General features: G+C 38.8%; 1 protein-coding gene across 8 annotated transcripts in view; it reads left to right on the forward strand.

The window, feature by feature from the left end:
- Positions 1–26,029, forward strand: part of CLIP1 (CAP-Gly domain containing linker protein 1) — an 83,082-nt gene extending 57,053 nt beyond the window's left edge. For 7 of the 8 annotated variants that reach the window (XM_025199065.1, XM_025199093.1, XM_025199087.1 and 4 more), the window contains 11 exons: positions 406–463; positions 714–797; positions 2,005–2,161; positions 2,860–3,025; positions 3,121–3,336; positions 4,476–6,749; positions 7,967–8,104; positions 10,211–10,317; positions 13,990–14,110; positions 19,126–19,178; positions 25,756–26,029. In XM_025199065.1, the coding sequence (XP_025054850.1) occupies positions 406–463; positions 714–797; positions 2,005–2,161; positions 2,860–3,025; positions 3,121–3,336; positions 4,476–6,749; positions 7,967–8,104; positions 10,211–10,317; positions 13,990–14,110; positions 19,126–19,178; positions 25,756–26,014 (3,633 nt within the window). In that variant the 3' untranslated portion in view covers positions 26,015–26,029. The remainder of the gene's footprint in view (positions 1–405; positions 464–713; positions 798–2,004; positions 2,162–2,859; positions 3,026–3,120; positions 3,337–4,475; positions 6,750–7,966; positions 8,105–10,210; positions 10,318–13,989; positions 14,111–19,125; positions 19,179–25,755) is intronic. The other variant, XM_025199102.1, reaches the window with a different exon arrangement.
- The last annotated feature ends 309 nt before the right edge of the window (positions 26,030–26,338 follow it).

Raw genomic sequence — 26,338 nt, forward strand, 5'->3', positions numbered from 1 at the left:
TCTTGTCTTCCCAGTAAGGCAAGAAATGTCTGTTGGGGTCATGAATCCAACACAACCTTTTAGCCAGAAGTTTATAACTGATGAACTGAGTTATCAGTTATAACTGGTTCACTTGTCTTGATAGGCCTGCGTGTGAACCATGTTTCCCATACAAATTTGCACTGCTTCTCTACCACTCTTCCAGCTTACAGAGAAACTCTCTTTTTAAAAGTAGGGAACAGGCAGAGGGATTTTTTTCTTTCTGCCAAATTTAAAATACCTAATGCTACAAGTCAGAAATTCACAATATGTCTGTGACAGTCATCGGTCATAATTCCATTGGTAAATGGTAAATAGTATCCGTACTTTCTAAATAATGTCTCTTTATCAAATGTAAACTTGTCTTGGGCTTTCGTTCTTTTCTAGAAAGAGAAGTTCACAAATGCCGCTGATGAGGCAGAAAGTGTTCAAAAAGCTATGCAAGGTACGTTTTCCTAAAATCTAAACCCAGCCTTTCCAATACTTCAGAAAATTGTATCTTGCAAAATTTAAATTCTTCACGAATGTGGCGTAATTCCACAGTACAGTACTTGGTTTGACAAATATTAGGAATAAAACAGGATTATTTGTGGTCTCTTTGTTTGAGAGTAATATGCATGACCTGTCAATGAGACTTGCTCAGAAAGGTGAGTTGTAGTTAAGCTGGTGATTAATTTTGCATTTTATTCCCATAGAAACTATTAAAAAACTAAACCAAAAAGAAGAGCAGTTTGCACTTATGTCCTCAGAACTGGAACAGTTAAAATCTAGTTTGACAGGTAAGGAAATGAGAAAACGGAGTACTTGTAAACAAAATACCAGTTTTATGCTTTCATGCAGCCTCTTACTCCTCCTATAACATGGTAGCTGATACCTCCACAATGGGAGATACCTTTTTTGGAAGCTGACACATCAGACACCATCCTAGTTTCTAGCCCCAAGCTAAAATGCAAATCAAGTCATTTGTGTGACCATTCAGTAAGCACAACTGAAAGACTATATATAGTGATACTGGGCAAAGTGACTGACATCAGGGCAGCAGTGGTAAAATATATTTTTTGGCTTAACTTGCTGCTTGCTTGAGTCTGCTCCAGACAAATAACTAAAGCCTTGCTTTATGCATTTCTCAGTATTAACATTTACCAACAAAAATGCCCACTTAAATGTGTATTAATGTAGCAGCTGATCTAAGTGGGATGATAGCAGACATGTACCATAATGAAAGCTGGAAATTAAAACTAACTTGCTTCAAGTGTAAGATTAATTTAGATCACAAAAAATGTCATGCCTATACTACGTTCTTGTAATGGATGGGTCAAGATGTGGTGATTCATGACATCAGTATCAACTCCTTGGTTTGGCTGTCAGGTTCCTCCTAACCTTGTGGCCTTTCAGCTTGCTCTATCTTATAATGCAGGTAGAATGATAGTACAAGTTCTAAATTGATCTTACAAGCCTACAAAGGTCCCCTTTCTGCTCTCCTGCCTGGAGATGGTATCTGGGCTGGATGCAAGAAGAGCCATTTTCTTCAGTAACTCTCATTCATTGAGTTTACTTTGTTTTTTGTTTGTTGTTTTTTTAAACAATTAGTTCAGTATTCTCCCCTGTAGATGTACGTATCTCTGACTTGAAGAAGTACGGCCAAATATATCTGCTGGAATTCTCTTCTAGGAGAACTTAGTTAACTTTCAGCAGAGTGCTGCTAAGAGTTAAGTGAAGCATCTGGAGAACATAGAATTCTTGATCATTTATTTTTCCTTGGTGTGTCTGTGCAATATTGCATTCCTCTGGGAGTGGTGCACCTTGTCATTACTCCGTAGACTACTGTTCTAAGTCCAAACCCAAGCACAATATTTTACGTGTTCCACATGGTAGCTTTATAAAACAAGGTTACTCCGTTTCCAGTCTCGTGAACTTCTAAGCATGTTGTTTGTGCCTTGTATACTGAGTTTACTTAGAGTATAAACCTGTTTTTTTTATGTTCAGTTATGGAGAAAAAACTGAAGGAGAGGGAAGAAAAAGAGCAGCAGTTGATTGAAGCTAAAGCCAAACTTGAAAATGACATAGCAGAGATCATGAAATCCTCAGGAGATAGTTCGTCTCAGCTTACAAAGATGAACAATGAGCTACGGTTAAAAGAGAGGTATCTCGTTGCTGTCGGAGCATTTTAATGAGACTCCCTCCTCATTCCTCCCCACTATTTATTCTGTGCTTTTGTAAATAGCTGTGACAGCTTTCCTGAATCAAGTGTCTTTCACGTTGATATGAAAACTGAATTTGTGCCATCAAATTCAGTTGGTCATGGCACTCTGTGTAGTAGATTAAAAAGACATCTGGTTTAAAAAATCTTATTACAATTTCCTATGTATGTATCAAATGACCTCTTACGTACACTGGCAAAAGTAGATGTCTTTTTGCATTCGTTTAATCTTGCTTGTTTTTTTTTTTTTTCTTTCAGCTTGGGTTCAAAAGATGTTATTTCGTTTGTAAGAGTCATACACTTGGACAGTGCTTGTAAGATAAGCACTGCAAATGCAGTATGTGTTTGTTTCAAACGAATTTCATCCAAGTATTTATTTGTAGGTTATCTTTAGGAAACCCTTAACTTAGGGGGCCAAATTAACTATAATGGCATGCTAGGTGCATACGAAAATGTTTGATCTTGCTAGCTATGATCTAATGTAACAGAATGTTCCGCGTACGTTCAGAATCAAATGATCCTTTTTTGATTGGTACCAAAGGCTTAATCGAAGCATACTGTAATTTAGAGAGAACCATTCATTTGTAGTTTTTATACTGTCAGCAAAAAGTCATTTTACTTTTTCTTTTGGTTTTTTAAAGGCAGCTAGAAGAACTACAACTTGAGTTTACAAAAGCAAATGAAAGGGCTGCTCAGCTGAAGGAAAGCATGGAGCAGACAACAAAGAAAGCTGAACAGAACCAGCTTGAAGCAGATAAGAATCATCAAAATGAACTGAAAAAAATGCAGGACAAACTAGTAGACCTGGTAAGAACTATTATAGAAAATGACAGCTGGTTTCACGGGGAGAATATTACAAAACTAGATTCTGATCACTTTCAAATTGCTCTATATTCTAACAGGAAAAGCAATTAGAGAAGAGCCAAAATCAGTATAAAGATCTGCAGGCAGAATATGAAAAAAATAATGCTGAGATGATTGCTAAACATGATACATCCATCAAAGATCTTAAACAGAATCTGCTGGACATGGAAGAGATGCTGAAAACTGCACAAAAGAAAAATAGTGACTTGGAAAAACGGGCTGAGGAACTTCAAAAACAAGCAGAACAGGCCAAAGTACGTATAACCCTGATGCAAGTAACTGAAATTAACTTTCTTTTTCAGTTAATTGTTCTTTCATCGTTTAACCCAACACCTCTCTGATAATTTTGATTTTTGATATTTGCTCAAGGAACCTATCAGACTAATTAATGAATATTAGAGGAATAAAACATAAGCCACTGGCTTAGATAATTAAAAGAATAGCATAAATATAAACTATGATAATTAGTTTTTGGTAGATTTCTGGTTCAGTACAACCAGTTGGGATAGAATAGAGTCTCTTTCTTTTTTTTTAACAAGCACCTGAATTTGAAATAATAAAGTTAATTGAGGAATATTTTCTTTACAGGTGTGTTGCATTGTTTTGTAAAAAGAATTCCATGTTGTGTATAACTATTTTGACTTTAGGTTTACTTCAGTAACTTTTAATTGATTTTTTTTCCCCTGTTTCCTTGACATTTTTGCTTGCTTTCATCTCTCATTCATTGTGTATTTGCCTCAAACTTTGTGTTACGTTTTGCTCTAGCAAAATATTTGGTGTATAAATTGATACACAAGTGAGAGCATCAGACATCATTCTGATTTTAATAAAATATCTAATTCAAATATTACAAGGTATGGGTAGGTTTGTCATACAGGGGAAGAAGCTATAAAAAGGTAACTCGTAGAATTGGAAGCTAGCGTTTGGTACAACTGCCTCAGTTAATGATGACAACATTTATCTACTTATTGGCTAAATAAGGCTTTTTGGCTATTCTTGCTTTCTACAGTAGCTTTTTAATGTTGCTGCATTCTTAATCTATTTAATTTTTACCATTTAAATCACTGATGGGTTTTACTGGAGTAGCCTTAGTAAGAAGCCAAGATTTAGTATACATGAGCACTCAAACTATGCTACATCTCTTCATTCGATTGTTATTAGCTATATCCCCTGGTTCGTTGTCTTATCATCATCATCATTATTATTATTATTATTATCATCATTCTTAAATTGCCTTGATGCTTTCAGCAACTGAAAATATACAGGGACTTGTGTGTCAGTATATGCACTTTTTTATTTAAACTATAATAGCTCTGTTTGTCTTTAATCCACACTTCTCATTTGTCTGCTTGACTTCATTTTTGTTTCCTTTTCCCCAACTTTATTTCTTTAGTCCTTAACCTCTGTGTTAGCATCAGCCAGAAAAGAGCTTGAACAAATGTCAGACGAAATGAGGGGTTTAATATCAGAAAAAGAGACGCTGACACAGGAGGGGAATGCTTTAATGTTAGAGAAAGGTTCACTGTTATCAAAACTTGTAGAGTTGGAGTCCAAGATTTTGGTTTTGCAACAAGACCAGGAAAAGCTTCTGACAATGAATGAAGAACTTAATTCAGAAAATGAAAAGATCCTAGCTGAGAAGCAGAAAGCTGAGGCTAGAATTCACCAGGAAAGTGCAGAAAAGTTAACGTTAATTTCTGAGCGAGAAACGTTACGGTCTGAAATTGAGGCTGTACGGGAAGATCTTCTGAAGATAACTAGGGAGAATGATGTGCTCTGCTCTTCAAAGTCAACCCTGCTCCAGCAGCTAGAAGAACTTCAGGCCAGCAGAGATGCCCTGGTTGTGGAATGTCAGAAGCACATTAGAGAAAAAGAAGAACTGGACGATTGTCAGAAAAAACTTTCTGAGGAGAATGCTGCTCTTGTTAAAGACAAAGATGGTATCATTCAGAAGCTGAAAAGCTCTTATGAGGACTTGGCCAGAGATCAAAAGGAGCTGCTGCAAGAAGCGGCTGCTCTGTCTATAGAGAGAGATTCAGTTTTGAATAAACATTTGGCTCTAGAAAATACATATGTAGCTTTAAAAAAAGAGAGGGATGATCTATGGCAAAGAAGCCAGGACTTGCAATCTGAAAAGGAAACACTCCTTCAAAGGGCTGAGGAGCTACATCTAAGCATAGAAACTGCTCTGAGAGAGAAACAGACACTGAATGTAGACATTGAAGGTCTCCAAGAAGAGCTGCAGACTGTGAGTAACGAACTTAAAAAGGCCACTCAAGACAATGCAGAGTTGCAGGCTTCTCATTCTAGTCTCTCTAAGCTTCTTGAAGACATTAAGGCGAGTAGAGAGACATCAGACTCGGAGTGTATCCAATTGCTACAAGAGAAGGAAGCTCTTTCTTCATCTGAACGGAGGCTTTTGGCTGAGAGGGAGAAACTTTTAAGGGAAAATAAGGCAATTACAGAAAAGCTTACCACAGTCACCCTTGCTGAGCGAGCTCTTAATGAGAAAGTAAGTCAACTGAGTGCAGATCAGGAATTGGCTTCTCAAAAATCATTGAAACTTAAAAAGCAGAATGATGCTCTCCTCAAAGAAAAGGACTCCTTGGAAATCAAATACTCGGAGCTTCTCACGGAAAAGCAGTCTTCTGCAAGCGCGCTCTTTGACTTGAAAAGAAAGCACGAGTCGGACATGTCTGCCACGAGCGCGCTGCTCCAAGAGAAGACTAAGCTCCAGGATTCCATCGAGACCCTCGAGAGAGACCTGGACAGCAAAAACCAAGAAAATCAAGAACTGATGGAGTATAAATGTGAACTTGCAAAGCTTCTGAAAGAAGCTCAAAATGCCAAGACAACACTAGAAAATGAACTTTTTGCTGTATCCCATGCCAAACAGCTTCTCACAACTTCACTCCAAACCTGTTCCTCTGAAAAGGAAGCAGTGGCCCAGGAAAGGACCGAATTGCAAGAAAAATGTCACAAACTGATTGAAGAGGTTCAGATTATGAAGGAGAATTTAACCAGAGAAAAGGAAGCTAGAAAGCTAGAGAAGGATTCCTTTTTATTGGAACGTGCAGAACTTCAGAGTACCATCAGCTCCTTGGAGAGGGGGAAAGAGCAGCTAACGGATAAAAATAAGGAATTGCTGATGGAGAGACAGCGGCTGGTTCAGGAGAAAGACAGGTCTGAGTCCAAACTGGAGCAGATTGTGAAAGAAAAGGAAATCCTCAGTGCAGAGACAGAGCAACTTGCCTCCAACATTGAACAGCTACAGAGTGACTTTGTGTCCTTGTCTAAATCGAAAGCAGAGCTTCAGGACTTGCACAGCTGCCTCTCCAAGATCCTAGAAGACCTTCGCTGCAGCCATGAGGTGACAGAAGTGGAGCGAGCAAAGCTGCTCCAAGAAAATGAGAGCTTGCTTGCTGAGCAGAAGAAACTGATCTTGATCAAGGAAGAAATACTGAAGGAGAAGGAGAAGTTCTCTGAAGACTATTACAAACTGCATGAGGAAATGAAAACCTTAGCACAAAGTAACAGTGACCTCTCAGCCAAGCTACTGGTGTCGGAGAACAAAAATCAGATGCTGCTGAACGAAATGAACGGTCTTGCTCTGAAACTCAAAGAAATTGAGGTTCTTCAGGCACAAACAGTAATGCACAAATCTGAGGTATTGAAACGCATTGTTAAACCAATGAAATATAGTTACTAACACTGAGCACTAACTCAATGGTTTTAGTATCTGCACTTAATTGCACGATCAGCACATTATCTCAGTGGAATTATTTTCCATCTCAGTATATTACCTGTCTGTCTCAAGTTGTCTGTAACAATGTGTGTGAAAGATCTTAACACCTATAATATTTAAAACAAAAAAATCGTGTCTAATTATAAGGATCTATGTTGTTGCTGAATGCTGCAAGAAAACAAGTTTTAAACTGTGAATAAAAAGGTTTTTCCAAATCCTGTTGAAGAAAGTGTAGTAACATTTTCTTTCGGATAGTTCACAGCTAACAGTAAATGGGTAGAAATTTAATTAATTTTTAGAATTGGGCTTACCATATCTTTTCATGTTAAATTAGAATAAGGAAGAATGTAATCTAAAAATATATGGGGATAAAAAAAAAAAAGGAATTGGACAAAACAAATTGCAAGGTTTGCTTTGTTGGGCTTTCAAGTGTTAATAGCAAAGAAATTGGCACTTTGCATGTTCTTTTTTATTCACAGTAATATTTGTATTCACTACCAACAGAGTATTAAATGGACCTTTTTCATGTCCATTTTTGACTTGTAGGTGGTAAGACAATTTAATGTGAATTTTTTAGGGGGGTTAATCCCAGATATTTCTCAGTTGACAAAGACAAACCGTAGTTAATAGTATTGAAGTATATAATACTTAGCTCAACTACCAAGCTAGATTTTCACACTCTTTTAAGATTTTGAGATCTCTCAAAGTAAATTCAGGGCCAATGACTCTATAGCACCTTATCTTCTGACAGTACAGACAAGCCTGTTGGTAGTGAATATCTGTTGAACTACTATTGTCAGTTTTTTTGGATATATCAGAGTAATCATAATGGATACAGTTAGGGCCATTGAGGAATTAAAAAAAATTTCAGATGTTGGTGATGGCACAAGCATGAGGTTGTAATTAATTTCTGCATGGAATTAGACTTTCTGAGAGATATTTTATGTTTTATGCAGCATCAGAAGGCAAATACATTGTAGTATCCCATTTTAAAAAGGAATTAATGTATTCTCCAACACTTTATTTAAAAGAAAAGTAGCTGACAAATAACTGAGTTCTGCATAAAGCATACATAATGTTCTATAGGTGCTAGTACATTGTATTGACATTCCTTTCAGTAAAAATTCTCTCTCATATAGGTTGCTAAAATGGCAGAAGATGCTTTGCAGATGGTGGAGCAAGTGACCAAAGAGAAGGATGCCCTTCATAAAGAGAAGACTGAAACCCTGGCTTCTTTGGAGGATTCTAAACACACCAATCAGAAGCTGCAAAATGAAGTAACCACGTTTAAATGTTCATATATGAAAATTGTCATGTACAATCTTCATCCAAATAGTCACCAAGCACTACAGTTTACCAGTGAATGCGCTTCTGATGTATCCACCAGTCTCATATTATTTGTGTCATGTGCTGAATTATATACATGCTGATTGACTGACATGTTTGACACTTGACATGGTGCTACAATCAAATCAGATGAAACCTCTGGAGTTGAGATGTTTGAATCCCACTTTTTCTGATGGAAAATAGAAGAATAGAATGTATAAGGAGAAAAATGCCTAGATGCAGATTTAATTGACTGTGCAGTTCAAAAGTCCTTAAAGAAGTAGGATCACAGTGCAGTGTTAAACATTAAATTGAGGGGAAGGAGAAAGGAATAGTAAAAACGTGGAAGTAGAGGAAAGGAGAAGAATTGGCTGAATACCTTTTTAATCACTGTCCTGTCACATAACTGAATATGGCCACCTTCCCCTGGTATACCAGATGCTTTTATATCTCTTAACTCTTTGTATACAGTGCAGCCATACAAACAATATGCCTTACAGCTTGGATGTGGTGTGCCAGGCTATAATTATAAGTGTCCTGTTGTGTATGCTCATGGAACTTTTCATGGTGCTACAGTAGCACTTACCTTGCACCATCATGAAGGTATAACATGGTCCAGTAGCCAAGGTGTTGGTCAGACTCGGGAGACCCAGGTTCTAATCCTGGCTTCATTGTGAATCACTGTGTGACCTTGGGCTAGGCACTTACAGCAACCTTTTTGGTGCTCTAGCCACCTCAGCCTCAATATGGAGATGGGACTGCCATTCCAATAAAAAACACCACAGATGTTCTAAATAACTATAATATCAATAACCTGCCAAGTTCTCCCTTCCCAGTTTAGCTTACAAAAGTCATCTGGCTCCATACATGTCCACTCAGAAATCCTTTCTCTGACCTCCAGTTTCACTGAAGTATCTTCACCTCTCTTCCTCTGTCTTCTGTAGTATCCTTCCCTGGCAGTCTGTTGGAATAAGGACCACAGTGTGAAAAACTCTGTACAAATACTGGTGAAGTCTCTGACCGGAGAGCTTCCAATCTGAAAATACACAGAGTTCTCTTCAGTACTGATTCTGGACCAGACACCCCCTTCTTGCATTCACTTTCCTCGGTTGTGAAACTGCAACTTTTTGGGGACAGGTGTCTTCAGTGGCAGGCTAATGGCTTTTCTTTGCTTGGAACCAGGTTGCAGGGATCCAGGTCTTAAATTAACTTTCTTTTTTTAACCTTTGCCTCAAAGTTGAGCACACTGATTATTTTGGTACAGACTAAGCTGACCATGCATAACACTTCCTTTAGTTCTTAGGATAGTAGGCAGTTTTAATGGAAAAAGCTCAGCTAACTTAATGCTTTAGGATACTGTTGAAACATAATTATTTCCAAAGAGTGCTGATGGCTTGCGAATTAAAAGCGGGAGCCCTTAATGAAAGCAGTTGGTTTTTCTGGATTGTTTAAAATAGAAATCCAGTGTCCTGTAATGCCATCAGAGTGACTGAAGATTATCTGTTATGTAATATGATTTATTAACAAGTGCTTGTAAACAGAGGAGATTTACATGATAAATGCAAGCACAGTACAGACTGCAAGGCACTCTGATCGGTGCCAAAACAACAAAACCTCCCAAAAGAATGGATTTCTCGATATTGCAAACACAAATTTCAGCCTCTTATTTCTGGCAGATAAAGGTACAATAAGGTATAACTAGGAAATACTGTGGACTGATTTCATTTTGCTGAAAGTGTTGAACTAAAAAGTATGCAAAAATGAAGGTGTTTTGTGTGAAAGGTAGATAGATTTCAAATGGTTTTACTCGTTAATTTACCATGCTACTGAAATTGCACTGAATATAGGAAAGCTGTGTACGCTTTTGGTTAGATGAATATTTCTTAGTGCAAAAAGACAGCATGTTTTCATTTGCAAGAAAAAAATTAAAAGGGTGAAAAGGTTCAAACATTCTGGCCTCAAATTTCACAAAAATTATAAACTATATTTTCAAAACTTTCCTTTGAGAATTGTAAAATTCCCCAAATTTAATGGGAGACTTTTTTTTCTTTCTTAAGGTGGACGTGCTTAAACAAAATAACCTGAAAAATGAAGAGGAACTCAACAAGTCAAAAGAACTTCTAAATCTAGAGAACAAGAAAATGGAAGAATTTAGAAAAGAACTGTAAGTATGTTAAATGTTTGAGCTGTTAAATGCTTACGTAGAATTACTGTATGACAATTTAGAGTTTAGTTTAATGAAAGAAGTCCTTTCTATCGGTTCATTTTATAGTGCTGATTACAAAATATTATGTTGAAATTGGCTACTAGCTTCTGAAATACATTTACAGAGCAAAAGCAGAACACTGTTCTTGCTCACTGAAGATTATGGGATTATTTGTGCAGGTATTTGAAATGGTGGTATATTAATCAGTATTCTGTATTGTCATTTTAAAGCAGCATACAGTTGTGCCACTTGGGGGCACCAGTTTACTTTAGGATGCTTGTAGCCAAAGAAATCTGGTAGTGTGTTTTAAAACATATTTATAATTAAACTGTTAACAGTAGAATGACTTCTGTACACATGGAAACTTTATCGGACTTCTGTGTGCTGCCAGGCAAAGTGTGATTTTTGCTTTTTTTCTTCTGAGTTAATTTTAGAGTAAACTCAAGATAGTATGTGAAAAGCAAGTCATTTGCCTGCCTTCTCCTCTTAGGGCACGTCTAGCTGAAGAAATGTTTTTTCAGACATGTTGTTTGCACATATTGTTAAACACAACGTAGCTTCTGGTGCGAACAGACTTAATTGTGCGTTCAGGTGTCAGCTGATCATAGCCCCCTCTTAGTCTGCATAGGTCTTCCTCCTAGATTCTGAAATTGAAATGGAGTTGGCAGGGGGCAAGAGAGATTCTCTGGGCTCTTGCAGCAGTCATTTAAACCCTTGTCTTTTCAGTAAACTAAACCAGTAGGACTCCCAAGAAAATATACAGAGTAGTAACAATGTGCTGCTCCAGGCCAGGGTGAAATGAAACCGCTGCAAGTCCCACTGAATGTGCTTGCCATGCAAAAAAGAAGTATTCTTTATTAGGGGTGGTTTTAAAATAACAGTGAGTTAGCAGTTTGAATTAAACCTTATAGGGGACCCTAGGGAAGCTTGAACTGCTCACCAGACGTAAAGCCTGAGGTGCAATGACTTCTTCACTATTTTAACCTAAGGTGGCTAAATTGAGTTTAACCAAACCCGAGCTAAGAGCACACATTTGCCACCTCCTTCCCCCCCAGTGTAGACGCGCCCTTTGACTGAATAAAACATTTGGTCGCCTGTGGTGTAAAATTAATTCTCTCTCCTCAAGCTTGGATTCCCAAGCTTCATAGATTTGGCACTAAACCATAGGCTTTCCTATCCCACTCCATCTCTGCTGGGTGAGATTCAAAACTTGTCATTAGGGCTGCAGGGCAGAGAGAGGTCTTGATCTTTCTTTCAGGGCAGTGCAAGAGACTTGGCACAGCCCTGACCAGTGCTCAGAGGTCCAGGAAGACCAGACCAGGAGAGAGCATTTCTGGGAGACCAACACAGCATTCATACTACATTTTTGCATGACTGTACCCATTTCATTGCTGTCCTCTTAAGAACTTGAAGGCCTGTTTGAGAGAGAGGCCCCTTCTGGTGTGACAGAATTTCATTCCATGAGCAATTCCCACCTGCATCAGAGCTTACAGAAACTGCCACAGCCAAGTAATTATTTCCAGAATGGTTATTCCAATCCTGAAACACCAGGGAGTTACAGCTCCTGGTTTTTTATGAAAAATCATTCTACTGTGGCTTGACAGGCAAAAATTATTTGTAGAAATTGCTTCAATGCAGGGGATTTTTGGAACAATGAGATTATTTCTCTCACTTGGTCCTTTTTAGGATTCTGTTTAAAGCGAACCTTAGTCCTAGGCAATTGCTGGTCTCTCTTACCAGTGATTGTGGACATTGATGATTAGAGCCAAGCTAATCCAGTTTGCCTGATCATTTATTTATTTATTTTTTAAATCTGTCTTGGTTTTCAGTATCAGAAATATTTGGTTACACACAAACAATGTAATTAATGTTGCAGTAGGATGAAATTGAATTGTTAGCAGCAGCTTTTTTTGAACTCTTAAGTGATCTGTTGCAAGAACGCCTCTTGTGTGGTACAGCAGATGATGATAAAACTCCTACATTTGTCAGGGAGAATAAATCTGCTGAGCTTTTTCAGTGCAAGCTGTGACTAGTCAGACACATTTCGGTAAGGTAGTTGTTTTTGCAAGAGCGCTAAATGTACAGCACTGGGTACTGGAGAAATACTGATGGATGTCCACAAGTTACTTAGCTTGTCAGTATTGCACGCTGTCAAATGCTCTTCAGACCACCAGTTAAAACTCCCACATACAAATGAATGACACAGGAGTTCTGCAGTTTTACACAAGAATACACCAGTATTTATGTGTCTGCATGTTGAGGATCTGGCTGCTGACACCCTAATGCCAAAATCAAAAGGCAGAGTACTGATATGTACTGCACCGTAGCTGACAGTTGAAGTTAAAAATAGATGTGTTCCTCTGTTAGCAAGCAGACTCATACCAAGATAATTTGATTCAGTGTTCAGTGATGTGAGGCAGCACATTTAATCCAGTTTAACTAGTCCTTAGTCGTCTAAAATGGAAAAAATGCACCAAAAATTGGTTGCAGTAGAACCTGATTTTTTTTTTTTAAGAATTAACATAGAGTATAAAATGGAAATAATATGCTGAAAGATATTTGAGGTTAAATTTAAAACCTATAAAGCCTGAATATTTTCAGTATTTATCATGTAGTATAAAATCATTCTTGTTTAATTTAATGATAGTGAGCTTGTTTTATGAAACCTATTAAACAAATTTTCCCTCTGGGTCACTTCAGACTTTGGTCATCATAAAAATATTTTAGTATGCTAGTCAGTGTTTGGTTTAGTGAAATATTGGCACATAGGGCTATTGAGTCTCTCTTTAGAAAAACAAAGTATAATGGAAAAAGAACATAATTTAAATTAAATAAAGTGTACCTCTTCAGAAGGACCCCACTAGTTCCCCTAGAAATTCCTTAGTGATATTTTCATGTGTCTCAAAACATACAAAGGTTTTTGTTTTATAAATATATGCAACGGTTAAGTCTAATTTAAAGAAGACAAACAAAAAGCCAAACTGATCGGTAGCAAAATGGATTAATGAAACCTGGACATCCTAATTTGCGTTTCACTCTATGCATTTCACTGTGTCAGGATAATGAAAATTTAATTTGTCAGCTTCACATTTTGGTCCACCTAACCCTGTAAGATTTAAAATGTTTGGGCTGTAAGACCCTGCAGGAGAGAGAGATTTAAATCGAAACAAGTAGGTTTGCATTGATATTTTTAATTTTATAAACAGTTCTGTTTTATAAAAATCTTGGACTACAAACCATGCAGGTGTATTTATGTGCATGTGTGAGAGGTGCGGCTCTGGAACAACAGTTGTCAAACTGTACCATTTGTGAGAGTTTCCAAATCTGGGGATTTTTAAAACATAGGAGCCATGTAGAGCTGGTAACGTGATGCTCTGAGTAGACTTTCCCTTCCAGTGGGTATCAGATGCGTTTAAAGGAAAATGAATTAATTGTGCAGTGTGCGCCCACTGCTGTGCTTTTTAGAGTTAAAGCTGCCATATGTGTTTGAGGTGTAGATTGTTACCTTTATTATAGCTCCCATTAGACACGTGACCTAGATGTAATTTTCCAAGCTGCGAGGCTGATTCTCTCCCCCAGTTTTTTCTTGCTGTCTTGTTCCTATGGTAACCATGCACTCTGTCCTTGCAGAGAAGCGCTGAAGCTGGCAGCTGCTCAGAAGTCCCAGCAGCTTGCAGCCCTGCAAGAGGAGAACGTTAAACTTGCTGAGGAGCTGGGCAGGAGCAGGGACGAAGTCACAAGTCACCAGAAGGTAGGGTGGCTGGAATGCTTCCTGTTCTGTGCTTAGAGGAGGTTGCCGTTCGAAGGGATGTGCAATTTGAAGTGATAGGCATGCTATTTCCACCAGTGCCCATGTTAAATCATAATGCATGCGTGCAATTTCAAGCTATTTCATTTTGGGGCTACGTAAATATATTTGAAAACCATCTGCATCAGAAGGTTAAAACTACAGGGTGGCGGAGGGTTTTAGAACCTATGAAGAATCCTTTATAAAGAAGCAGTCTATTTGAAAACTTGCAAATAAGTGTAAATGTAAGTGTGTTTCCACTGGAAGTATTTTTATTTTTTCAAATATAACAGCTCTATTTGATGCATATCCCTCCCATAGGAAGAGACAATGTGACTTTTTAAACCCTACTGTACAGAGATGATATTTCAGAGTGGTTAGAGTGCTGTTCAGAACCGCTTTTGAGCTCTATATTAAAATGATGGTGTAAATACACATGTTGACATGCTTAAACTTCTGCATCTCTGGATAAGTGAATCTCATTGCATCCAAGTAGCTGATGTTAGAGGGCTGGAAGAGACGTGAGATTTTTCTCGTGGCAGCACAAGACCTGGAGAGCTCCCTACTGCTTTGCACATGTCAGTAGAATATTAAAATACTTATTTTGTAGATGGAGCTTAGACATTTGGTAATTGCCCAGAAAGATGCTGGAGCTGCAGCTTTTAACTGTGAGCAATTAAATCTCTATGTAAGACACCTCCAGATTCATTACTACCCCTTTTCCTAAAATATGGCTACTTACATTTATTTAAAAAAAAGAAGGAGGAGGTTTGAGTTACATTTGGTACCTGATGTCTTGTGACACTCAGGGGTCTAGTTCTAGGTTGTTATACTGTGATATAAAACCAAAGCTATTGCAAGTTGTGTCCGTCTCTCAGCCAGGTATCTTTATAGCTTAGACCATGTATCTGTGTACCAATGCTTGTTGTGGCTGGTTTCCAGCCTTCCCTGGGAGTCTCCTTTCCTCCCTGCTGCAACACCTAATGCACCTGCAGGAGTCAAGCAGACTTTCCCCAAAGGACCTCTTTCTTGCTGAGGGGTGGAGGATGGATAGCCATAAGCCTTGGCAGTTTCTAGATCCTCCCAGCCGCTGCAACAGGAGTCATGTAAGGAATCCTCTATCTTAAGAGTGTTTTGAAAGATAATTGAAGACTATCCCAGACATGTGGGATTTTATCAGTGACTCATGTTCTATCTGAGTAGTGGTGTGGTACAGGCTGCTGTCTCCTTAAACAACCAGTGGAAGCTTTCCCCCACCCTTTAAATATTTTCAGAGTCTTTTGAAGGCAACATCTCTCCTTCAGACCAACCAATACTTGAGGCTTCCTCAGCACTGGGGCCATTCCATTGATCAAGTCTTATCCTCACTGCACAGCCCAGATACCCTGGCTTGCATTGGAGAGGTTCCAAGGAGATGGGAACCTTGCCCATGTACCCCAAGGGCACAAACTGCTCCCTTACTTGAGACCACAGTAGTCCCTGCAACTTCTGACTTTATCCTTCCAGAAGGATAGTGACTTTCAGAAGTCATGCCATAGGCAGTGTAGTTCACCAGGCCTGATGGAATACTAGAGGCACCAACTCAAAGGGCGACAAGCAAATGTTATCATGGTACTAAGGAGCAAATGAAAAATGGTGCTATGGAAAATGCAGATTATAACAGTGCACAGCTATTGAATGTGGCTCTTCTCAGCTTAGCATAGTTTAGCTTGAAGTTGTATCCTCTACACTTTTGCATAGCAGAACAGTATATACTTTGCTTAGAGGCTGGCTGCTTAGAAATGAAGACTAAGGGCCTCCTGAACAATGTTTGGAGTCTTGCCTGGGGGTTCATAAACTACTAAAAAGCCTCCGTTGAGAGAGAGAGAGAGAGAGATTTAGCACCTTCCACTCCCTTAAGAACAGAGTCCTTTGCAGAGCACCTCCCAGATGTCTAGATCAGTAGTCTAAAAAAGAAGTTGTTCTCCCAACTGTGAGAGATTCATCATGGAGCCACTGCAGAGGCAACTTGCCTTCCACAAAAACTCTAGCTCTTGAAGGCTCGGCATGTATTCCTCACCTCCATTTTACTACCACTTGTACCATACCAGGCCAGTGATGTTTAGCATTGCTGCTCTCGTGTTTCAGGCTGCCTGAGTGCAGGTTCATGCCTTTCTCTAAGGAGGTAACAGTAAAGCTGCTCAGGAGCTCTAGCAAGGAGCTGAATCCTGCCCAGTTTGGAGTCAAAATGTGGCAAACAGAGTGACCATATCAGATTACATCGTCTTGTCCCCTTTGTTCTCATGGAGCTCAGGTAGGAAGTGTAGGAGCGCCCTCAAGCCAAGTGACACTGAGGAAGAAAATCCATGCAAGTGGGTTCTTAATATGGAGAATTGGTAGATTTGATGCACTTTAGATAATAAAATGCCATCTAAACCAGGAGAAGCAGCCTTGATGTCAGGTGACCATACACATAATTGGCCATATAACTAATCTCTCTCCGTCCTGTGGCTGTTGTTTAAAAAATAATGTAAGGAACAAAATATAGTGATTTTTTTTTTTGTTTAGTTCTGATTTCTTTATGCCTTGTAAGATGCAGTAAGAAAGGTATGAAGCGCATATTGCAAGTATTTTGAGCAGTCACTATAGCAACCATATAAATTCTATCAAGAGCATTAGTCAACTGAGTTAGTGAAATATGTGGACACATGTGACACGTTTTACAAAATTAATTAATACCTTTTATGAATGATTTATCCTGGCATCAAAAGGTTAAAGTGGCTTATACTGCAGATACTGAGAGATTTCCATCTGTATCAATCTATAAATAATTAGCTATTTGTAATCAGTTAAAGGGTTCCCAGTCAGATGGTTATGGTGCTTGGGGGGTGGAATTTCTGGCTACATATATATTTTGTTGCAGAATTGTAACAATTTCTATCCATGAGTTTTTTAATTTCAGGGGAGATCTTGTAGAAAAGATCTCTTAGTCTACCTTGTCCATCTCTTTCCTCCCCGCTCAATAAGACGTGTTTCGTTGCTTATCTGATGTTGCTGCTTAAAAAGTGAGCAACCCAATTTGGGAGTTGGGATAAAGTTGAAAGAAAGACGGGATACTCTGTGGCTGTTCCTTGTGCTTTGGTGCATACGACAGGCTGTTCGCTGGCTCATCCCAGCCAGCCAGGTAGCAGGAAGGGAGGCCCAAACTTTGTGGATAAGAATGCGGAACTCCAGCTTCATCCATCTTTAACCTTCTGTTTCTATGCGGTCTTAAATGCTGTGGGATTTTCCAGGCTAGATTGGTGTGGGCAAAGCTCTTACACCAATGAAGCTTTTCCAAAAGGCAGCTGAAGCGAGAGCAAGGTGGCTGTGCCTGTTGAAGAAATGATACCAAAGTTTGGCTGTTATGGGCATGGCTGGTGCAGGATGTGACTTGCGGGGATTTTCAGACTCTGTGAATAGAGAGAGCCTTGCTTCCGAGAAGTTAGATCATGCCAGGGGAAATTTAAGCAACTAGGCACTGGACTGTATTGCTTGCTGGTCAGAGGCTAAGGCTGTGTAGGCTGCCTGTGGGGAGCTGCAAATGATGCGTGAAGATGGAGAAAAGCAAGTCCAAAAAGATTCAACTTAAAAGGGTTTGATGTGCAAGGTTTTTAATCTGATAGTTTGAGGGAGACATGCAGAAGAGGGAAGGCAATTTAAAAATGTATCTTGGAGACTTCACAAACAGAACGCTACTCCTTTCCAAATTCCCCATTTTTCCCCCCTTTTCAGTAGCGTATATGAAGCATGGTACTCAAAGCAATAATGTAAGCTGCCTCTGCGTAGGAGTGAGACAAAAAATCCTCTGTAACATGGGGCGTGCGCTCTGCCGTCAGTGAAATCGCTATTTTTGACTTCCAGCAGGCTCACAGAAGTATTACGGCAAGCAGTAATCTCACCCTAGCTTGTATTGCTGCTGTCAGAAGGCTCTTGCACAAGGTTGACTTTTAATCTTTTCTCTCCCTTCTGCTGCTGTTCTATCAAGGACTTTGACATTGCACCCCAGCAGTAAGTCCTAAATCGGGAAGCTGGACAATGCCATAATAAATAATCCACGTGAGGAGTGTTTAACATAGGGCTGGATGACAGCAGGCACCTTTTGCTCTCATTTTAATTGTCTTGGCTCTAGAAGCTATAGGATCACTCTTCTTCCTGTTCTGTACTCAATTTGAGTGTCTTTCCTTAACTGCCAGTCTCTAGCTTTGAGTAAGTACCCCAATAAAGACCAATGCCTTCCTGTTTAAGATCAAGTAGACAGAAGTTTAAAATGTGCATGTTCACAGCCCCTTTGGGTTTTCTTTAAAAATCTTGGAAAAATGTGATTGGAAACTGAACAGAGGAGGGAAGAGATGGTTGCTGCTGTGAGCAGTGTCTTTGGATGTGTGCAGTTGCCCTTAGCATTCCCCAGAGGGCTCAGTTCAGTAGTATTCCAAATCTTACCTTCGCTGCACCCTAGATGATGCTTATTTGGTACTGAAACAAGGACTGCTGAAATGTGGAAGGATTTCATTGGATTGGAAATAATATAGATGTTTACCTCTCTAGTAAAGTCAGATTTAGTCCACGTGCCATTTTGCACTGAACATGGCAGAAAAGTGGTGAGCATGTTCACAGCTTTTATTAATAATGAGCCTATAGGTGCCTGAACTCAAGCTAAAATAGTTTGCAGATGCGTACTCATTGAATCGGGCTGAAGGAACAACTGGAGACCATTTTCTGTGCTGACCGGTCCTGGCCGTGTTCACAAGTTCTAGTGAATATTCCTGCTCACTGAGCAATTTGGGATCATATTTGTGTTGCCCTTGGAAAAAGCTAATTACTTTGCTGAAAGCATTTCGTGGTCCAGTAGCTTCTACAAATTTGCATAGATTAGGATACGTTAAACTGAAAAAACCATTTGATCCTTAATGTGCTCACTAACTGCTACCTTTTATGTTTGTATGTGTTTTTTTTCTTAGCTGGAAGAGGAGAGATCTGTACTCAATAACCAGTTGTTAGAGATGAAAAAGAGGTAAGCTTTTCCCAATGTGTGTTCTAGTCTAGTGCTATGGAAAATATGGCAAAATCTGATGCAAAATTAATAGTTCAGGAAAAAATGTGGCTTTTCTAATGCTAGTGACATGTGTTGTGACTTTTGCAGAGTGGCATTTAAGTAATGTTGTTGATGAAACACTAACAAATATATGCAAACAATGTTTTTCATGTTTTCCTTACTAGAATTTGGATGTAAATGTAATTGGCTTAATAACAGGACACATTCAGCAGCACTTAACTCTAGCATTTATCACCTCCTGCTCAGCTAAATGTCTCCTGCATTTTACTAATGCTAAACTCTCCTGATTTCAGTAACCAAATAGCTTAGTAGTTTTTTAGTCTTCATTCAAGAATGAGATGGCTTATAGATCTGACAAGTGTACACACGCAGCCCTAATGAATGGTGCGCTTAATAAATAGCGTAAAATGTTAGCACTGCGCAGGGTCACGTTCTCATTATGAAATATATACGGAGGCAGCGATGCAGCTTTTAGTCCAGTGTTCCACAGTTTGGGGTATTAATTACGGGAGTGCTTTGTTGTAGTTTATCAGCCCTACTTCTGGATCCCTTGAGATTGGGTTAGGTTACCGGGGGTCCCCCTGTGGGAATCATTATCCAGTGAATGTTCTCAGAGTCCAAAAGTTAGTCTATTCCTGATTAATATAATATTTGTAAAGGAAAATTCACTTGGATAAGTCCCATGATATGAGCTACGCTTAAATACTTTTGTCTGAGGAAGTTGTATAAACTGCTGGGGAAAGGTGCTGCTCTTCACAAACCTCTGGTTAAAAATGAACAATAAAGCAATACAAATCCCTTTTGCCTCTAATTCCCTGTAAAACAGTTTTAATGGCAATGAGTATCAATAGTCATTTTAAAATTCAGGCAGATTCTTAATGTTCCTCTTCTATCTTTTGACCCTGTTGTTATACTATTTTGGCCCTATAATTTGATTTCCTTTTGAGTGTGTCCTACTCTCTTACATCTTGCACTTTCCCAGAGACCAGTGTGTATGCCTAATATTACATCAGCAAAGGTTCATGTAGCTTAAGGATCTGATAAGCTGAAACTCAGGTCTTAACTTGCCTGTAGCAATGAATTGAGATCTTAACTTTGATCACTAGAATCATCTGATACCTGGAAATACCGAAAATCTTATGCATAGGACTTTTGAGGAGGAATGAGAAGAGTGAGAGCCTCATAAAATCTATAGGGAGATGCATCTTCGATAGTGTAAACCGTTATAGTTCATCTGATTTCAGTGATGTGATGACAGTTTACACTAGCTGTTGATCTTCTCTGGAATGCCTAATGCAGAAAGAAATTAGAAGGTTAAATAGTATTGCCTTCGTTGGAGCTGATTAAGGTCCGTCTGTTGAATACATATTAAAATTCAGATTTACAAGCTCTCTGCAGGGTGGCGGGGGGAACCCTAATGTTTCAAAAGGTCCCTGACACATGCAGAGGAAAAAGGAGCAGGGCCCTGTGATTGACTCGGTAGCCTTCAACAGCTCCTTTGTTTGAAAAACTTAACTTGTAAAACACGAGGCCTTTATAAACAGGTTACAAGGAGAACGCAGTCAACGTAGCGTCTTAAAATAATTTTGGAGACAGGGATTATAAATTGAAGAGAGAGTATATCAATCTAAACAGATTTTTGTTACAGGGTCCATTCCAGGGTGGAATGTACTTCTGACAGTAGAATTATCTGAAAACAGATTGTAGTGGGAATGGAAAACAGTCTCAAGGAAAATACAGGGCTCTTAAGTTAATTTTAGGATGGCATCCTCCTTAAATGAGAGATGACACAACATTGGTATATTCTGACAGCTCCAACTTGGGGAGCCTAGGAAAAACTGAAGGTCACCTTTAAATTCTCCAAGATCATAGTTAGGAAAATATTAGGCTTGTTACCCCGACAGCGGATATGAAAGTTGGTAGCAAATGTTGACAGCAGGGGAACAAATAAAAATACAGCTGAAGGTGCAGTTAAGGGTAGTCTTCTGCAAAGCTGCACAATCAATGACAGTGTAATTAGAACCCATATTGCAGAAAGCAAATCATTGTCCTCTGGCACACGTTTTATTAATAACCCATTTTTTAATTTTTGTGGATGTTATTTCTCGATGGAAGCTGCCTGAAATAGACATAGACATCTGTGCAAGCTGTGGGCTGCCTAGGTTGCCAAACTTATCCATCCTTGCTTACCTTCCTTTGCTTTTGCTAATACAGATGCACTTAACTTCAGCGTCTTAGTAATATATTTGTCAATGATGATTACTCTGTTTCTTGGTATGGGCTATGATATGAAGACCAAAGCAAGCAGCAGAGCAAGAGTCAGTTTTTATTCAAACGATGCAATCCACTGGATGTTAGGATATGCAGATATGACATTAATTGTATGCTACAGATAAAAGGGTTGGGTTAAAAGAAGAACTAATTAAATAAAAAATGTCTCTCTGAATCCTAGAAACTCACTAAAAATACTGGTGATTTATTTCCCTTCTCTCCCCTGCCCCACCCCTTCCAAGATACAGAAGCAGAGACATCTTTTATTTTAATTGGGCCAAGCATCCAGCTAAGAACAATTTCCCCACTTACCTTCCGCTTAAGAGTTCTCTGTCATTGAACTTTCCATATGAAATATTCCAGTTAGGAGTGACAGAGATTTGATACTTATTAATCTAAAACTAAGGGGGTTCTATGTTACTTCAGCTCATTAGATTCATTGTGGATTGCTAACTGTCTTACTGTCTTTGAGCTTGCGCTATTTATCAATACTCATTTCATTCCTCTCTCTTCCCTTTCCTACCCTTGCTTCCTTTGCTATATCTGTGTGTCTTTAATGGTAAGACTCAAGAAAGTCTATCCACGTTACAATAAATAATTTTTTTTTAAGTAGAGTTGTTGTACATATTTTGGCTGCCTTTGTCCCTCAGTGTCTTGCTTTTGTTTTGTAAAATACTCAGCAGTATATATACATATATATATCTATATTTTTTAAAACAAAAGAAAACCTTCGGTGCAAATTTCGTTCTTCCTTACAGTATTTTGCATTTCTCTTCCATGTTTCTAACGTGGTTCTTGTTATCTTGCATTTTTAAAGCTTGCCCAGTAACACTTTAAGGTACTTGCTTCATTCTTGGAATTTCTTATTTTTGTAGTAAGGGAAGAATCTGGGTAATTTTATGCAAAAAGTAATCCATGTACCACATACTTTTCACATACTTTGCAGGGTGTAGTTTGACCCTCCTCATAAAGGTGTTCTTTTTCTGGCATTTGGAATGATTGCATAAAGCGTTAATAATTTTGCACATCTACCTGCTATATGAAACTCTTGGGTCCTGCTGGTAAGCAGATACTTATGGTATGGAATGATGAATGTTAAGTTAAATACAACAGTTTTCTCCTTACTGCAGATGGTCATTAAGTGTTATGCCCGCAATTTTTCTTGCAAGTCATTTATATATAGTTAATTCATGTTTGGCGTGCATCCTTCAAGTTTAAGTATGCCTAATGCCACCCATATTGCAGACGGTATTGAAGTTGAGATTATCAACTGGGAGGATTATCTGGGGACGCTGAAAGGGTACCGTGATTCAGATTCAAGTGAAAAGGCTTGATGTAACATACCTATAGTATTTGTTGGCTTTCCATTTGTCCTTTAAGAATGTCTGAGTGATCTGTGAAACATCAGTGTGTTCTTCCTAGAGACAATAAGTCAATGGTACAGGACAGGGGCTTTTAGTCTCCTTTTGTTTTCTCTCCTCTTGTCTCTCTCCCCTTCTTTGTATAATGTATCAATTAAAAGCATTATAAATATGGCACATAATGGCATAAGTGTCATATGAAAACTGTCCCACTGATTTACCTGCCTTTAAGTAACAGACACCCTGCTGCTCATGCTGCATGTCCCCTTTAACCATTAACACCAAATAGTCAGATGTCCAGAGTTTTGTTTGGGTGTGGATGGCTGTAAAATTCATAGTGCTCCAGGTGGCTTAAACTTGCTTGTTTAGTGCTACAAATTGGCCAGAACCAGACAAAACATTATATGAGATAAAGGTAGCTAGGCTGCTGACATGCTGGGCACTAAGCCCTTGGACATGAGACAAGTCACTGTGGTGGCTCCTTTCTACTCCAGCACAAAGGATGCAGGCAAACCCACTTGTACTCTGTCCCCAGGAGCAGTAACTGCATGGCAGAGTTTCCCTTTCTCCTGTCTTTCATGTGCACTATGAAGCCATGACTCCATGGGCTCCTACAGATGTATGGGGAGCCTATTCTCACACGCTCCAGCTGCCTTCTGCATCGTGTGCATCAGCATTTCCGTGCTGAAAAAATGGCAGTGGCATGCCTTGAACTAAAACATGTTCAGTGAGCTTTAGTTCAAAGCACCCTGCCACCATTTTTCAGCACAGGAATGCTGATGCATGTGATGCGCAGACACTTAATTAGTATGGCTCACTAATTAAAGCGCCTGATGCTGTATCCCACATGTATACAAAAATGCCCCATGAGTTGATGGAGTCACATAGCATTGTCATTCCATCACTCCCCAGCTCCTGACAAACCCATGCAGGTTTTTGCTACCGTACTGCTCTTTTATACCGTGCTGCCACTGCACAGCTGCCCTAGTTCAGTTAAGAATGTGCTTAATAGAGAGCAGGACTGCTCATGTGTGAAGTGCTTTGCTGAATCAGGGCTTGTGGAAACAAATGAGAGATGCATGAAGTGCCATTGCCCTTTTTATTAATGAAAGGAGAGATTTATATTTGTAAAGAGTTTTCTTAGTCAGCAGTTCAGTATAACCTTTCCTGGAAAAAAATCAACCTCAGTCTTGAGTGGTATATGCTCTCTGTAAACCCCAGATTCTCCACTTACTGCTTCCATTCCTGAGTATAAACATAATCTTAACAATGAAAGAATTACAGCACTTGTGCTCTCATTGTTGAGTTTTCTATTTATTCTGAGTCATTGAGATTATTGTATTTCATAGACTGGATATCCTGGGCCTCACTAACGGTAGATGTCATGAATATTAAAAATCTTCAACCGGGGCCTAAGAGTATTTCCTTAACTAATGGCAGGGCTATGTAGGGAAGTGTTCCACACTTGGAGATTGAGCAGTCCCAACATGTGTATGTGGTTACTTGACTGATAATCATGTTATTCTTTCTCCTTAAAGATTATGCCCCTTTTCTATTAAAAGCAGCATATGAGAGAACCATTCAACACAGTTAGGTGCTCACCAGTCATCTCTCAAGTTTCAAAAGGAAAGGTTGTTAAGAATTTGGAAAAATATGGCTGGGGTTCTCAGAAACACACAGAGAGGCCTGATTTTTCAGAAGCGGGGAGCACCCGGCAGTCTCTGCTGAAGGGCGTCGGTAGAAGCTGCCGTGTACTCCATTGTTCTGGAACTGGGCCGCTTTTCTAAATGACTAAATGTGGATTAAGAGCCTAAATCAAAGGTTCAGTTTTTAAAAAATATGGCCTGTCACAAAACCACTATCTTTCCATTTTGAAGTATTTCTATAGCAAATAGCCCCCTCATGTCCAAATATAAGCTGTCCTCCTGGATGCACTTGAAAGCTTTGTTAAAGTTAAAATGCAAGACTTTGTTGTATCCCTTAATATGGGATGCTATCCCCGTTCTGCTGGAGAACTAAAGGCCAGATTTTCTTGATACTGAGCAGGTAAATGATTTCCTCAGTGCTATTCCATCGTTGGATGCGACTGCCGATACGAAAGTTCCTTTCACCATCCACGCGCTCAGATGGTGGAGCTTCAAAACCATCTCAGCATGAGGTTAATTTTAAACCTGGTACTTGCACAGTATCAATTTACATCACCTGCTAACTCTTGGGTTAATTTTGAAGTAATTTGCTCAATACATGAATATAAAAATGAGTGCTTTTCTGATGCCCTAAGCATTTGCAAACATTGTGGTTTGCCACTTCAGGTTTTATTTTTCAAGTGTTCTTCCATGTAGCAACACAAGAGATTCCCAGTGACCTTCTGCTAAGATAACAGTTATCAAGGCCCAGTAACCTCTGAAAGCATCTCTCTGGAATTCATGAAGTTACTGAAATTAGTGAGGACCAGCTGATATTTCCAGCATCATCAATGCTTTGCATGATGACTGTATAATAAGCTTTGCATGTACTTTTCGTTGCGTATTAATAATTATTCCAAGAAGTAACAAAACTCTGAAATTAGGTTTTTGTGGATCATCTTGTGCAACATGGTTTTTTAATTCTTTATTTCCCAAATCTATTAACTTGTTTCTTTAAATTCAAATGGATACGATGATATGCAGATTCTGGCATGTGTCTACATAGGTAAACTTTTTGTTTTGTTTCCACAGTAGTACAATCCAAAATGATTTTTCAAACGTAAATTCTCAATCAAATATACAACTGAAACTTGTTTTTAAGAACAACTTCTAACACTAGTCTGATACTTTAAATTAAAATGTAACATTCTTGGATTGATTTAAGCAGGCCTAACCTAACAGTTTTAGATGATTTCTGAACCTTTGATTTTCTTTTAGAGAATCTGCATTTAAAAAGGAAATTGATGAAGAAAGAGCTTCTTTACAAAAATCCATCAGTGTTACTAGTGCCTTGATCACAGAGAAAGATGCAGAACTGGAAAAACTCAGAAATGAGGTATCATTTTTAGAATTATGCTACTCTAGACTGTCGTGGATCTTTGCCTTTCTTAACGTTTTAGAAATGAGTTGTGAAAGACAATTTTTTTCCCCACTTTTTTCTAAAGTTGAGCTTCTACATCCTTGCTTAGGTATCTAAATACATTCCAAATAAGAGGCACTGGGCATCCATAGTTTTCATTGTTTTTTTTACAAGTTACTGGTGCTACATACTTCTGAAAATTAGGTCACTTTCTTATTTAGTTGTTAAAATATGGATATAAATATCTAGTTTGAGTGTGGTGTTTTTGAAGTGTAGGCTGCTATTTCTGTCTTTACTTTCTTTTGATCAAACATAGGTGCTATGCCTGATGATTTCTGTGCTTTAGTCATATGTTTACCACGAAAAAAGACAGCTGATAACCTAGCATTTGCTACAAACAGTTTTCCTTTATTACAATTGGTTTTACTCCAAATTCCCTAC

This window comes from Alligator sinensis, unplaced genomic scaffold, assembly GCF_000455745.1.
Source record: "Alligator sinensis unplaced genomic scaffold, ASM45574v1 scaffold628_2, whole genome shotgun sequence".
Taxonomy (NCBI): domain Eukaryota; kingdom Metazoa; phylum Chordata; order Crocodylia; family Alligatoridae; genus Alligator; species Alligator sinensis.